Source organism: Eretmochelys imbricata, chromosome 10 (genome assembly GCF_965152235.1).
Source record: "Eretmochelys imbricata isolate rEreImb1 chromosome 10, rEreImb1.hap1, whole genome shotgun sequence".
Classification (NCBI taxonomy): Eukaryota; Metazoa; Chordata; order Testudines; family Cheloniidae; genus Eretmochelys; species Eretmochelys imbricata.
The window spans coordinates 50,929,568-50,944,241 of NC_135581.1; the positions used below are offsets into that span (position 1 = coordinate 50,929,568).

Consider the following 14,674-nt stretch of genomic DNA (forward strand, 5'->3'; position numbering starts at 1 on the left):
CCCCTCTAGGTACTTATTCTGGTGGAAGTCCTCTTTTTCCAGTTTAGCTTATCATTTTGGCAAGTGTTTCAGCTAAACTGACATTACTTACCCGATTAAGTGTATTCATCACAAGGAATTATAGTTGTAAAAAGCTTTTCCTAGTAGACTAACTTATAGACATACCATGCCTTATCCTATTTGAGTTTTTGCTACTTAGCCATACTTATGCTAGGTGGTAAGACAGGCAAACAAAGCTGGTGCTCAAGTAAACGATTAATGAAAAGCTTGTTTTGTGTAGCAGTATGTTTGCCTAGAATCCATTATACTTCTGGACATTGTTGAGGAGGTAAAAACATAGTATTACTAAACAGTCTAACGGCTTGTTTAAACTAAACCTTAAAGCCCTAGCCTGAACTGCCTAGCAACAGAGGAATAAACTTTGAAAAGTTAACATGGAGACACTAAAGCAAGTTAGTTCTGAGATTGGCTACTGGACATAACACAGCCTCAGCTCAACATTTAGTTCTGGGCTGGCATACAGAACAAAGATTTATAGACTTATAACAGGCTTAATGCTGAAAGGAGCATAAGACTGTACTTTTCAGACAGACTTCTGCTTGGACCTAAGATGTTTTTATTGTAGGAAACAAGCTAACTTTACCATATGAAAAATATTTACATAAGACACACTAAGCTGGTATTGCAAGAGTCTTACATAAAATAGTACTCTTGAACTTACTCTGCTTCCTGAGCGATACTTCACTAAAGCTGTGGACCTTTATAGCAACTAAAAGATATGCACAGTCCATTTTCTCAGCTGCGTAACTAGGAAATGTTAAGTTACATATAAAGACTATGAATACTTAAATATGAATTGGTTACAAACATATGGGCAACACAGCAACTCAATTTGCTGAAGACAAAAAAAAAAAAGAGGTAGTGGCTATTGAAGCCATGCAGTTTTCATTGTGAAAATTAACATTCCAGATGACTCATCCATTCAATTTCATTTTAAGACGTCTGGCATTGCACTCCTGTTCTGGGACCTTCTTCATCTTCTTCATATACTTCTCTACTATTACGGCAAGTTTGCTCTCTTGGATCAAACTCTGTAAGTTCAACCTGATCCATGTCCTCTGTAATCATTACTTCTTCTCGTGGAGGAAGCAAAGCTTCCAATATAGGCAGTTTCTCCATGGGAAGCCACTGATGCTCTGGAAACATGACCTACAAATAAAAATGTTTTCCCTGTAAGTAATTCCTTGCCTTACATTTCCATTAAACATGAAGGTGAATAAGCAGTGAACTTACCATAAACTGTATAATTAAATAACCTTTGTCCAGTGGAGACTTGTAGATAGGCATCCCTTCATTAAGGATACATTTTAGAGCACCATGCTTTATCACTTCACCTGCCCACAAAGAGGGATCTGGAATCAGTATACATTTTGGTATCTTTACATTTGGGTTTACAGCCATAAAAGCAAAGCTTTATAACAGGAAACATTCCTGGGTTTATGAATTTCTCTTCACCATTGCTGCGAAAGCCCATACAAACACAAGGGGATGCTGACTGTACACAAAGTGTAATGAGAAAAAAATGAAGTCTGTTCTCCAGTCTTAAAAGTAACCCTTAAAGAACAGTAGGTGAAAATCCAAAGGGGGGGTAGAGGTGTGTGTGTGGGGGGGGTTTAGTTGGTTTCTCTTTAAGGGATTTTCTTGCAGAAAGTGTTTCAGCTGTATATGGACTCAGTAGCTTCCTGGTTCTTCACTCCAATTTTTAACTTCATAGATGTTTGACTCCCATTTTAGTTTTAGCAAAATTATAAAGCAATCAAAACCAGGATCTTATACTGGAAAGTGTCAAGCAACCTCATCTACAGGCAGTGCTATCCACTCCACCTGTAATAAAGGAAGCCAACAAGTTGGAGTTGGAAATAGAATGGGAGCAGGAACTCTGACAGAAGTAACTGAATCAGATCAGGGTTGACTAATTTCTAAAATCCCATTCCTGTAACAAATTCAGTGGAACCTTAAACAGTGAAGTTTGACTTTTGCCAACTAACAAGCAATTTCTAAAAGAACAAGCAAAATTCTGAAAGCCTACCTGGTCTAGAAGTTATAAAAAGGACTCTATTATCCAGTGTTTCAATAGTCCTTTTGAAGCCACATAAAGACTCAGAGAGGTGAATTTTCATTTTCATAATTAAATCATGTCCTCGTCTCTGAAAGACACTATGATCCTTCTGATCCAGCACAATTATAACATCACCAGGTTCCAGGTCAGGTTCCTGATCACCTTCTCCATGAAATACCAACTTTTGCCCATCTTTCATACCTATAAAGGGTCATTTAAATTAATAAGTTTACTCTATACCGGTTTTGTTAGATACCAATACTGTAACATGTTTTAAGAACTCATTTTAACAAAACTAAATTTCTGGGACAAATCTGTACACTTCAAAGATTTACACTAAATTTGAGATTGAGCTACTATTTTAAGTATTTTAAGTATTCTTACCTTTATCAATGTGAACTTCTATGATCTTTTTCTCTCTGACAACTTTACATCCATTGCAATTGTCACATCTGTCCTTTGGGTTTATTCGTTCACCTTGGCCTTTGCATTCTGAGCACATAGTTTGAATTTGCTGTACCATGCCAGGTCCAATCTGCTGAACAAGAACCTGCATTCCTCTTCCTTTGCACATGGGGCATTTTTCAATTGCGCCTTTCTTTCCACCATATCCTTGAGGCAGAAAGAAAATCTGAGGTCGACACCTTAGGGAAAGCTATTCCTTCAATACCATTCTGCAATAAGACTGCTTGAACCCTAGTTCTTAGCATTAAGAGGGAAGTACACTTAGGATGTACTGCATGTGAAATCAGACGCATTTGGTACATTCCCAGTTGCACACACTTGATTTCACCCTCCCTTCACATTTTAGCAATTTTCAGTGAATGATCAGCATATTTATCATGTCTTGGAAATGTAGCCATTTGGCATTCCAGCAGCATTCTAAAACAAATCTGTCTGCTAGAATTTTACATAATTGTCTAGCGTCTTAACACTTGAAGATTTATGCTAGTCAACAAGGTCAGACAATTACGTAAGCATATGATGTTTAATGGACATATAAAAGAAGATTTTAAGAACATACATGGTTGGTTGTTTAATGTTGTAGAGAAGCGACCATCTTAACATCCTGTATTTGAATTTTATTTTTGCTCCTTCGGGAACTAAAATCTAGGTTCTATTCACTAATATATGATAAGGCTACTGTTTTACTTGAAAGGAATGGCCTTATTTGTTGATAAGTACAGTGTAAAAAAGGTTTTCAGACCCTTTCATTGATGGCTAGGTGCCATGATAATGATGGGCTCTACAGAGATTCGTGTAGCCACTCAGTGCTTCTTTCCCTTTGTCTGTACTTTAAAAAGCTGAATTTTATATGATCCACATTACTGAAGTTCATACCTTTACACTTCTCACAGATTACATTCTTTTGTAGTGCCAACTTCCTTGTAACTCCATTATATAAGTCTTCAAGAGAGACACTCAACTGATGCACAACATTCTTGCCTTCAAGGAAAAGAGTTTAGAAAAATTAAAGGCCAATACAAACATTATTAATGGCAATTTCTTATTATAGGGCCTCTAAACAGACTACTTGTTAGTATATGTTTAGGCTAACTGAGGAATCTCAGTTTGTTACAAATTTTAAAAAGCCAAATTCAATCCTGGTGTAAGCAAATGCAACTCCTGACAGCTTCCATGGAGTTGCATCCACTTACATGAGAACTTAATTTGGCCATAAATTAGGCAGCCATTATTAACCTCATTTTGTAGATTAACTGAGACAGCAAGACATTATTGGGGCATTGTAAACATGCGATCATGTCAATTTAGAAGCACTTTAATGCTAGAGCTGCCTTCATATTCCCTCACCAGTTTGTGGCATAATTTTAAAAAGTTTCTCTCCCCTATTACTAAACCCATAAAAATGGGGGATAGGCAGACAGTAAAACGACCTATACAGAAAGTGCCATCAAAAGCACAGCAAGAATTCTTAGTTTTTAAATTTTGTTCCCCCTACCCCCTCCAATCTTTTGTTTGTAGTGTTAGATGTTACATGTAATGCTTTGAAGTGTTATTTTCAAGTTGATAGTACCCTTTTAAGTAATCTGTCCAAGGTGTATCAGCAAGTCAGTTGCAGACCTAGAAATAGGTCCTGACTCCCAGTCCTCTGTTCTGGCCACTAAATCGTCTCTCCTCTAGATTATCCATGACCCATTTAACATAATCTAGCCATGTCACTGATTTTTTTTTTTAGTATCAGCTACATGTTAGAAAATTATTTCTATAATCAATAGATCAGCTCATACTATACATGACCTATGCCGTTGCTATTAACAATATCCACACTAGATGCATTTTAATAAAAATAGCAATACTGCAGCACAGGTGTCTTACGCACTGGTTCATAGTAAGTTTCTAGAACTTCTCTTTAGAGCTATGTACCTCTTCTCTCTCTATTCATTCGGCCTCCACCACCAAAGAACATGTCAAAGATGTCCATGGGTGAAGAGAAGTTGCTGCCACCCAAGCCTCCTTCTTTAATAGCCTGCTCCCCACCCTGGTCATAGATGTCCCTTTTCTTTGGGTCCGACAGAACTTCATAAGCCTGGGATATGAGCTTAAACTAAAAAAGAGAAAGAGAAAAGCTCTGAGCAACTATGACCAAGAGCAAGAATAACCTAGAAGTGAATCTCAAGAAAATTTGAACTGCAACAAGATTTTTCTGCAGTACTTGTAATCCTTTTGCGGCAGAAAGCACTGTCAACAGAAAGTTAGTTAAAATGTACAGATACTACCTGTGTTTTTGCAGTGTTTTCCCCAACACATATTAAGTGATTTCTATGCTGCACTAAGAGATGGTAAATACAAGTTACAACAAAGTCACATCAAGCCTTCTCAACTGTCTGCCACCAACAGCTATACATTCTGTTTGGGTGTTGTTTGCTTCCATTAGTTTTATTACAGAACACTGAAGTGCCATTGATAACTACTTCACTCACCACTGACCTCCAACGATAGCAATGAAGGATTTTATATCCAGTTAAACCTGCAGGATTTAACTGTAATATTTTGGTCAAATTAGGTTTAACAAGCCTTTTATGACAAAAGGAAGAGGTACTTCACTGACATTAAGTGGTCAGAAAGTCAGTTTTATGTCTTGTCTAGAAGTGGACATATCCCTTGGTTTCAAGGGAAATTTTATTATATGAATCCAGATTTATAGTTCTCCTATTACTATGCAACAGGCTGAAGACAAAATGATGAACAACTGAACTTTTTTTTCTAGTGACCTGACTTATATGTCAGTTCTTTTGACTATTATTTTTATGATCTGTGTTCCTCATGATCTGCTGCTGTATATTGTTAGGGGGCTTATTCCTTCATCCACTTACTTCCCTGGTCCTTCTCACATGAACAGAGAGCAACAATACCCGAAGTCCAAAGGTGCAAACAATTCAATGTTTATTGGGGTGAACTTCCAGCAAGCATGATTCCAGTTTCCTTCCTTAGTGCTCCCTTCCCAGCTCTGACACCACAGAGCCTTACACCTGTGTCCCTGTTCCCATTCCTGCCCTTAGCCAAACATTATTCCAATTTCCCCACCCCCATTCCCTGTTCCCATTTCCCCTTTTAGCAAAACATGAGTCCAATTCCCCCCCCCCACTTCCTGATTGACTGCAGACTATATAGTAAAACTTGAGTTCTGCTTAGCTATACCTTAACCAATCATTTTCCTGAAATTTAACTAACCAATCCTAACATATTGTAACATGATTATGTAACCAATTATATCCCACCACCTTACACCCAGCAAAATTAATTATACAGCAGACAGAAACAATCACAGAACCAGACAGAGATTATACAGACAAACAATAGCAAAGTGGGAACTATAATGACAAAACAATACAGAAGTGAGGATTTCACATCCCAGCTATTGATAAGTGTGTTCTTGCCAGACAGGATGCTATCAAACTAAGTTTCCTTTTACATTTTCTAGGCACTTCCCTTTCTCTGGAGATGAGAGGCACTATCAGGACAGGACTGTATTCCTAACAGCCCAATAGCACCTTATTTCAATGTGACTAGTTTGGAATGTGAGGAGGTGACCGGTTGCTTCCCAGCTTATGGCTGCTTCTGTTGCTTAGCCAAAGGCCTTAGCCTAAGAACAGGGCCTCAGACTGTCACAGTAAGAGATCGACCTTACACTGGCAGATAGTGATTTTGATTCTTTCTTTTATACCTCTAACCAGCCAAGTGATAAGAATACACCTAAATTCTTAGAGTATAGGCCTTTACAGACAGGTCTGACTATCTATATCCTAACACGTCACCTGCAGTTCTTTTCCCCTGACCAAGACTCCACTGTAAGGCAGTTAGAGTTCCTAAGTAAAGAGGCTAATCTTGCATTCTTTTTGACACAGGTTATTTTCTTAGAGAAAAGACTGTCTACACTGTTTCTGAAAGGGTTTTTAATACCTATGGAGCCAGAGGTCTTAGATTACAACGGTACGTGCATTAATAAAATGGCAAAATTCCAAAAATGGAAGACACAGCAGACCACATTACAGTAATTACATGCTAGACCCTGCTACTTCAATTTTTGTTCTGCACACTGCTCTTTAAGACTAGAGATACTGATTTCACTTATGCCCTTTGTTAAAGCAATTTCCACAAGCTTCACTAAATTCAGAAACCTACCACTCAGAGTACAGCTAGTTTTCTGAGCATGTAACTACACTGCTCTTGTCATCTCATCAAATGATGTTTGAGAAAGGCGCTTTCCTTCTGACCATCCACAAAAAAAATTCTATTGTAGTTAATTCCACATAGAGAGCTGACATGGCACCCTCTGGACAATTAAGTCACACATCTCCATTGTCTTTTTTTGCTGTTGCCATCACAAGCACAGCTCCAACAATTGTAACAGTAGTGTAGTACAGCAATACTGGTAGCAGTGCTTTACTTATCATGCCATTTAGCACTGCATGACAGTGATTAAAGTGCTCATAGCCGTCATTTGAGTCTTGTTTACAGCAGAACTAACACTGATGAACTGAATTTCTTAGCAACAGGATAGCACCAAAAATTCTCATAAATCAGAAGAGACTGTAGGAACAAAAATGGTGTCAATCTACTTCTTCCACAAGCTTGTGACAGCTGAGCTAGCAATCCTCCCTCCCCCTTAAAGTTTATGAAAGCATATGAGATTATATGCTCCAAAGACATGAGCAAAAAAGTTAAGTCTCAAAAGGGTCTGGAAAATGCATTATGCTTAATTGGAAATACTCTTTACTGCAATAAGAACACTACATTCATTCGTTCAATATAGAACAGAGATAACAGAAGAGAACCAGAACTAAATAATCCTTTACTCTGCACTTGTCAGGGTGGATAAAAATCAATGATTCAATTAAAAAAAATCAGATTTTTTAACTTAAATCTGATTTTTTTTGATAAAATCCTTTTTGAGGAAAAAACCTATCTAAAGATAGTTCTAATTAAGATACATTATAGCTCAAAAATATTTCATCATGGAATAGGATTATAAATACTAATTCTATAGTATGAGACAATATATTCATGTAATGTTTAAGAAAAGTTTTGTAAATGAGTTCCAATAGTTTATGGATTAGGGACCCAATTTTACAGAGTTCCAGGAGCTTCTGTATAGATTATTTAGGTTAATCTTTCTATCTACCCAATGGGACTCAGTGCTCAGTCTAGAAGATACCATCAGAGATGCTTAGTTTTGCAGTTCTCAAAATGTGGATTGGTATCTCCAGAGATAACATGCTTGTTAACAGCAAATATGTTTTAAAATAAGTAAATAATAGATAACAGTGAGAAATAACAGACCTCAACCCCATTGTCCCTCTGAAAATTTGTGTACAGAGATTCAATCCCTAACCTCTCTCTAAAAGTGCAAAGTTTCAAAAAGTTCAATGACTAGAAGATTGCTGGGAGCGGAATAGATCTGGACAAGGAGAAGAAGTCTGGAGATAAATGTGAGAAGGGAGGGACAGGCAGTAGAAACAAAAGTGAAACTGTTTGAGCAGCATATTCCAGAAGTTTTGAGGTCTTTCTGTGTGTAGCCTTCATTGATTTGAGATCTACCCTACCGTTCTCTCACTAGAAAGGAAAACCTCTAATGGCAGCAGGCTGTAAAAGAGACCCAGTTTGGGAATAAGAACCATTCAAGAAATATACATTTTCTGATGATGTTTTAAAGAAAGTCACACCAGTGAACTGGTGGAAGTCACTTAAGCACTTGGATTCAGAGACTGTTGAAGTGATAATCTCACTTTTAACAGCAGTAGCTTCTTCTGCCGGTAGAAAGAATATTTTCTTCCTTTGGACTAATTCATTCCAAATTGAGAAATAGTTTGGGACCTGAAAAAGAAGGAAAGCTTGTTCTTCTTTTCCAGATTATGAACAAACAGGAAAATGAAGATGAAGGAGTTAGCTGCAGAAGACAATATTTTAAGTTTCTCCTGTTGACCTGGCTGACATATTCTATTTAATTTTTGAGTTTTTTTTAGAATTTCATTTAACTATTTTAGTTAACAGTTTTAACAAAAACAAACCTGATTTTTAAAAACTTGAATATTTAACTAAATTCAAAAATTCATATGCTTGTTTTGTTAAAATATTATATGTTCGCTGTTGAAGAAAAAAATCCAGAATACATAACATTATTGTTTTAGTTAAATAAAACAACTTAAATGTCTGTCTGGTGATGTTCTCCTCCTAATACAGCATGGCAAGAAAATCCTCCAAATGTTAATGTAATTAACCTGTTGAATTGGAATGGAGATAGCTATGTATGAAGTCACTGGGAGGTGAACTACTTCAATTAGCTTTGGTAAATGAAATAATCAAACAACCATTCATTTTTTGATATAGTTGTAAAACTAATCTGAAAAGTTTTCAAAAGAAATCACTTTAAAAATGTATAATGTGTACCTTCTAAAAATGAAACCTGCATCTACCTCCAAGTTGTGAAGAATATGTATTAAGGTTGTAACAACCAACAAGCATGCACATTTATGTAGAAATCCATGATTAAATCGAGTCTTCCTGACCGGTGATTTAAATCAATTCCATTTAAACCAAATCTACCCTGGCACTTGTAGAAAGCATCTGCTATTTACAAGACCAATGGTCACTCATCTGCACATGACTAAATATAACTAACTTGCTTTTCATGGACCAATCAACAATCCTGATACCCAAGTGCTCCTAATTGCTCTTCTTTTGATACCATAGACATCAAGATACTGGGCAGTTGAGCCACGTTTAAAATGTAAGTGGCATTATTCATGGAACTCAAGGCAAAGTCCTAGACACAGCCAAGCAAGTGGTCCTGTGGAAAGATCTTGGTGTAGAAATGCAGAACCAGGTTAAAAAGCTAGTTTTCATGTGAGCCACAACCGTTTTGCTCATCCTAGAAGCTTGCCGAAAGCAGCACTTGTTGTATGTCGAAACTGAAGCATGGTTTTCAAACGAGCTTTTAATTACGACTGGCTTTTCTGAACACAGCGTCGGAGGCAAAGCCCCACCAGCTGGAACACCAGCAGCCAAGCAAGTCCCTTTGCAGCCGGCTGGCGATCGGAAGGCGCTAACGTGAGCGGTCCGGCCCCGGCCCGGCCGGCTGCTAGGGCAGAAGGGACAGCACCCGCCAACACCAAGGCTCTGGCGCGCCAGGGGAAAGCAAACCCCGCCCCGCACGGCAGGTGCTTTTTACACACCGCCCCCTCCTCCCGGGCTAAGCAGCGTCTCTCTTGCCGGGCCCTAGAATGATCAGGGAGACTTTACACCCCGCCTCCGGCTCTGCGAGACCCGGAGAGCCCCTGGGCAGGGGGGCCGAAGGGTTCATGGCTGCGGCAGGGCCCACCCCCCACAGGCGGTTGAACCGTAGTGCCGCCGCAACGCCAGCCCGCGCGGTGCCCGCCGAGAGCCGGGCGCGCTCCATCACGTACCCGCTCGCCCTCGCTGGGGTTCTTGTCGGGGTGATACTTCAACGCCAGCTTGCGGTAGGCGCGCTTGATCTCGTCCGAGGAGGCGCTGGGCTTCACCTGCAGGATGTCGTAGTATCCCGTTTCCTTCACCATGGCGCCCTGGGCGGGAGAGCGACACCAGCGTTAGGGGGCTGCGGGCCGGGGACCAGCGCTCCGTGACACGGCGCTGCCTCGCCCGGCCAGCGACCAGCCCCCACCCCGACCGGACGCCCGCACGGCGCTGCCCGGCCCCGGCTGGGGACTGCCGGGCAGCTGGTGCCTAGGGCATAGGACGCCGGCCGGGAGGCGATTGGCTCCCTCAGGTCAGGCACCGGCTGATCCTTCCAGCCCGCAGCAGACACGGGGGCATCCCTGACCCGGCGCCGCTGGGACCGGCCGCTCTTACCGCTATGGCACTCACGAGCCCCCGCACGCAACTGATTTAGTACTAGTTCGTAGCGCAGCGCCCGGCCAGCTCCGCAGCTTTTATAGCGGCAGCGCCGAACCTTCTGGAATGACGCCACCCTATGTCACAGTTCTGGAACGGTCTAGAATTCCTGCGCGTGACGTCACCGCCCAGCCCTTGTAGTAGGAGGAGCCGGGGCGGGACGCGCTTTGCAGCAGCCGCCTGCTGTTACTAGGCAACCGCTGCTGCTACCGGCGCTCACGGTACTGAAAGGGGCTTAGATGTGCCCCCGCCCGCATACACCGCACATTCAATGCCCTTCCCTGGAGAAACACTGTACACGGCCACTTCCGCTCCTCCCAGCCCAGACTGACCACACCAGACACTCCGGTACTCAAAAAGAAAAGGAGGACTTGTGGCACCTTAGAGACTAACCAATTTATTTGAGCATAAGCTTTCTTGGGCTACAGCTCACTTACACACAGTCCCAGCACACCCTTCTGCTTGCTTGCCCACCACACCCCGAGAAACCCGCAGCAAAGCCACTTCCAGTGTTTTCCTCCCCACAAGACAGCGCAGGCCTCCCCTCCACCTGAGACTTCCCCACCCACCTCCTCCTTCCACCTGCCCCAGGCTGCCTTCCCCTCCCAGATAATATGATCCTGTCACACCTCCCACACACCGTCATGCCCTGCTGCTCTACACACACACACTAGGGGGACCAGAGAGCAAGTGTGAAAAATCAGGACGGGGGGCCGGGGGTAATAGGTGCCTATATAAGATAAAGCCCCAAATATCGGGATTATCCCTATAAAATTGGGACATCTGGTCACCCTAACACACACACTGTCACACCCCATACAGGACACACACCCCTACCTACCTACCTCTTTGCTTCAGTCTTCACGGCTGAGGATGTTAGGGAGATTCCCAAACCAGAGCTGTCCATTGTAGGTGACAAATCTGAGGAATTGTCACAGATTGAAGTGTCATTAGAGGAGGTTTTGGAATTAATTGATAAATTTAACAGTAACAAGTCACCGGGACCAGATGGCATTCACCCAAGAGTTCTGAAAGAACTCAAATGTGAAATTGCGGAACTATTAACTGTAGTTTGTAACCTGTCCTTTAAATCAGCTTCTGTACCCAATGACTGGAAGATAACTAATGTAATGCCAATATTTAAAAAGGGCTCTAGAGGTGATCCCGGCAATTACAGACCAATAAGTCCAACGTCAGTACCGGGCAAATTAGTTGAAACAATAGTAAAGGATAAAATGGTCAGACACATAGAAGAACATAAATTGTTGGGCAGAAGTCAACATGGTTTCTGTAAAGGGAAATCTATTAGAGTTCTTTGAAGGGGTCAACAAACATGTGGACAAGGGGGATTCAGTGGACATAGTATACGTAGATTTCCAGAAAGCCTTTGACAAGTTCCCAAACCAAAGGCTCTTACGTAAATTAAGTTGTCATGGGATAAGAGGGAAGATCCTTTCATGGATTGAGAACTGGTTAAAAGACAGAGAACAAAGTGTAGGAATAAATAGTAAATTTTCAGAATGGAGAGGGGTAACTAATGGTGTTCCCCAAGGGTCAGTCCTAGGACCAATCCTATTCAATTTATTCATACATAATCTGGAGAAAGGGGTAAACAGTGAGGTGGCAAAGTTTGCAGACAATACTAAACTGCTCAAGATAGTTAAGACCAAAGCAGACTGTGAAGAACTTAAAAAGATTTCACAAAACTAAATGATTGGGCAACAAAATGGCAAATGAAATGTAATGTGGATAAATGTAAAGTAATGCACATTGGAAAAAAATAACCCCAGCTATACATACAATATGATGGGGGCTAATTTAGCCACAACTAATCAGAAAAGAGATCTTGGAGTCATCATGGATAGTTCTCTGAAGACATTCACACAGTGTGCAGTGACAGTCAAAAAAGCAAACAGAATGTTAGGAATCATTTAAAAAGGGATAGAGAATAAGATAGAGAATATCTTATTGCCCTTATATAAATCTATGGTACACCCACATCTTTAATACTACATACAGATGTGGTCTCCTTATCTCAAAAAAGATATACTGACATTAGAAAAGGTTCAGAGAAGGGCAACTAAAACGATTAGGGGTTTGGAGCGGGTCCCCTATGAGGAGAGATTAAAGAGGCTAGGACTTTTCAGCTTGGAAAAGAGGAGACTAAGGGGGCCTATGATAGAGGTCTATAAAATCACGAGTGGGGTGGACAAAGTGAATAAGGAAAAGTTATTTTCTTGTTCCCATAATATAAGAACTAGGAGCCACCAAATGAAATTAATGGGCAGCAGGTTTAAAACAAATAAAAGGAAGTTCTTTTTCACTCAGCGCACAGTCAACCTGTGGAACTCCTTGCCTGAGGAGGTTGTGAAGGCTAGGACTATAACAGGGTTTAAAAGAGAACTAGATAAATTCATGGGGTTAAATCCATTAATGGCTATTAGCCAGGATGAGTAAGGAATGGTGTCCCTAGCCTCTGTCAAAGGGTGGAGATGGATGGCAGGAAAGAGATCAATTGATCATTATCTGTTAGGTTCACTCCCTCTGGGGCACTTGGCATTGGCCAGTGTCGGCAGACAGGATACTGGGCTGGATGAACCTTCAGTCTGACCCAGTATGGCCGTTCTTATGTACCTCCAGGAAGCACTCTGCATCGGAGGCAACCCTTACCTGAGATATCCCTTTCTCTTCACATCAGAAGAAACACAACTCCTGACTCTTTCTGACAAACCCATGCCCAGTACGCTCCAAATTTCCTTCCCTGAGACACCCCAGGTTGCCCTCTCACCAGAAAAAAAAAATCCTCCAGCATCACAATGCCCTCTGTCTCACCACAATGTACTCCTGCTAATCCCTCAGACCACAACACAACCCCAATGCCACCCTACCCGAGACACACACTGCCGTTCCTCCAACATCCTTCCTCACCCACACATAACTCCCCACTGAGACACCTTTAGGTCACCCCCCTTCCCAAAGACATACCTGTCATTTCCCCCTCCAAAGCCTCCTTGACCTCAATGCAAAACACAACCCCCGCTGCTTCCCCATAAACCACTTCACACCTTTTTCTGAGACAACCCCTGGGGTGCTCCCCGAAACACACTCAACACTGCCTTTTTCATGATTTATCCACATTATTGAGGTACTCCTCTGCATTCCTCACAGTGCCCCCTGTGGCTTCTTCCCTGCCCTCCCATGTCACCTACCCCCTCAGGTCATTATACCACTGCCCTGACACTGACCTCTCATACTGCCAGGAGTCGATCTCCCACCTGCCACATCAATACCCCACTTCTGTCACTATCCCACTTCCACCAACTGCATTGTCCATCCACCTCTAACCTCGCCATCTCAACTGTGCCCACGACATCACCTTCTCCCCTCTGACATCACTCTCAATTCCACCGCTCTTCTGTGCCTCAGTTTTGTGATCTGTTTTGTGACTGGCTTTCTTCTGGCATCCACCCCTAAAAACAGGGTCACACGCTTCTCACGTGTAAATCCAAACACTGAATGTTGAGCTGCACTATTTATAGGTTAGTAGCAGCAGAAGGAACTGTGAAGAGGAGGAACTACTTCTAATTCCAAAGTTCCACCATTCAACAGTGAACTGTTCCTAGAGCAGTAATGGATGGAAAAAGAGGAGGTGAGCATGCAAAAAGGAGAGATGGGTGGGGGTGGGAGGGAGCTACCCCTTAAAAACACAATTAAAAAAAAAAGATACAGTGCACAAGACAGAGTTTTGATCCAGGAACAAAATAATCAACATAAAGATGAAGTTAATGGTTTCACAAAGCACATGGAATGTCTAGTAAAAAAATTCTCCTGATAATAATTCCCAATATATCATGATAAAAGGCAAGACATCTAGTGCTAAATTCATCCCTGTGGTTGTGCAGAGGGGGATGGAAACTGGCTTCTACTCTAATTCTAGGGCTGCTGGGTGCCCTAGCCATGGCTAAACTGAGCCCTGGTTTTGGAGGAGCTGTGAAATAGCCAAGGTGCAGGATTGTCTGGGCTGCGACTCTTCCTGCTGAAACACCCTCCTCCACTTCCTACTCTGATCAACCTCTAGTTTGCCCTGAAATGTCCCTTGTGCCAGGGACTTCTTTGGGAGTGGCACAAAGCTGTTTGGGGTTATTCTGAACCAGGGAGTATTCA

The 14,674-nt window shown here is 41.7% G+C and overlaps 1 protein-coding gene across 1 annotated transcript; it reads right to left on the minus strand.

Moving 5' to 3' along the window:
• Positions 1-593: 593 nt before the first annotated feature.
• Positions 594-10,602, minus strand: DNAJA4 (DnaJ heat shock protein family (Hsp40) member A4). The gene is made up of 8 exons (XM_077827448.1): positions 10,469-10,602; positions 10,045-10,182; positions 4,505-4,685; positions 3,461-3,565; positions 2,504-2,731; positions 2,090-2,320; positions 1,294-1,394; positions 594-1,209 (listed from the first exon to the last, which is right to left on the minus strand). The coding sequence occupies exons 2-8, from the start codon at positions 10,174-10,176 to the stop codon at positions 994-996; spliced, it is 1,194 nt and encodes a 397-aa protein (XP_077683574.1). The 5' UTR covers positions 10,177-10,182; positions 10,469-10,602; the 3' UTR covers positions 594-993.
• Positions 10,603-14,674: the final 4,072 nt, after the last annotated feature.

Excerpts from the sequence above, each read along its gene's own strand:
- DNAJA4 (XM_077827448.1), bottom strand. The coding sequence starts at position 10,176 with ATGGTGAAGGAAACGGGATACTACGACATCCTGCAGGTGAAGCCCAGC. Across the intron at positions 2,321-2,503 it reads AGAAGTTCACATTGATAAAG|GTATGAAAGATGGGCAAAAG; the intron begins GTAAGAATACTT and ends GACCCTTTATAG. Across the intron at positions 1,395-2,089 it reads TTTTATAACTTCTAGACCAG|GTGAAGTGATAAAGCATGGT; the intron begins GTAGGCTTTCAG and ends CTTTGTGGGCAG.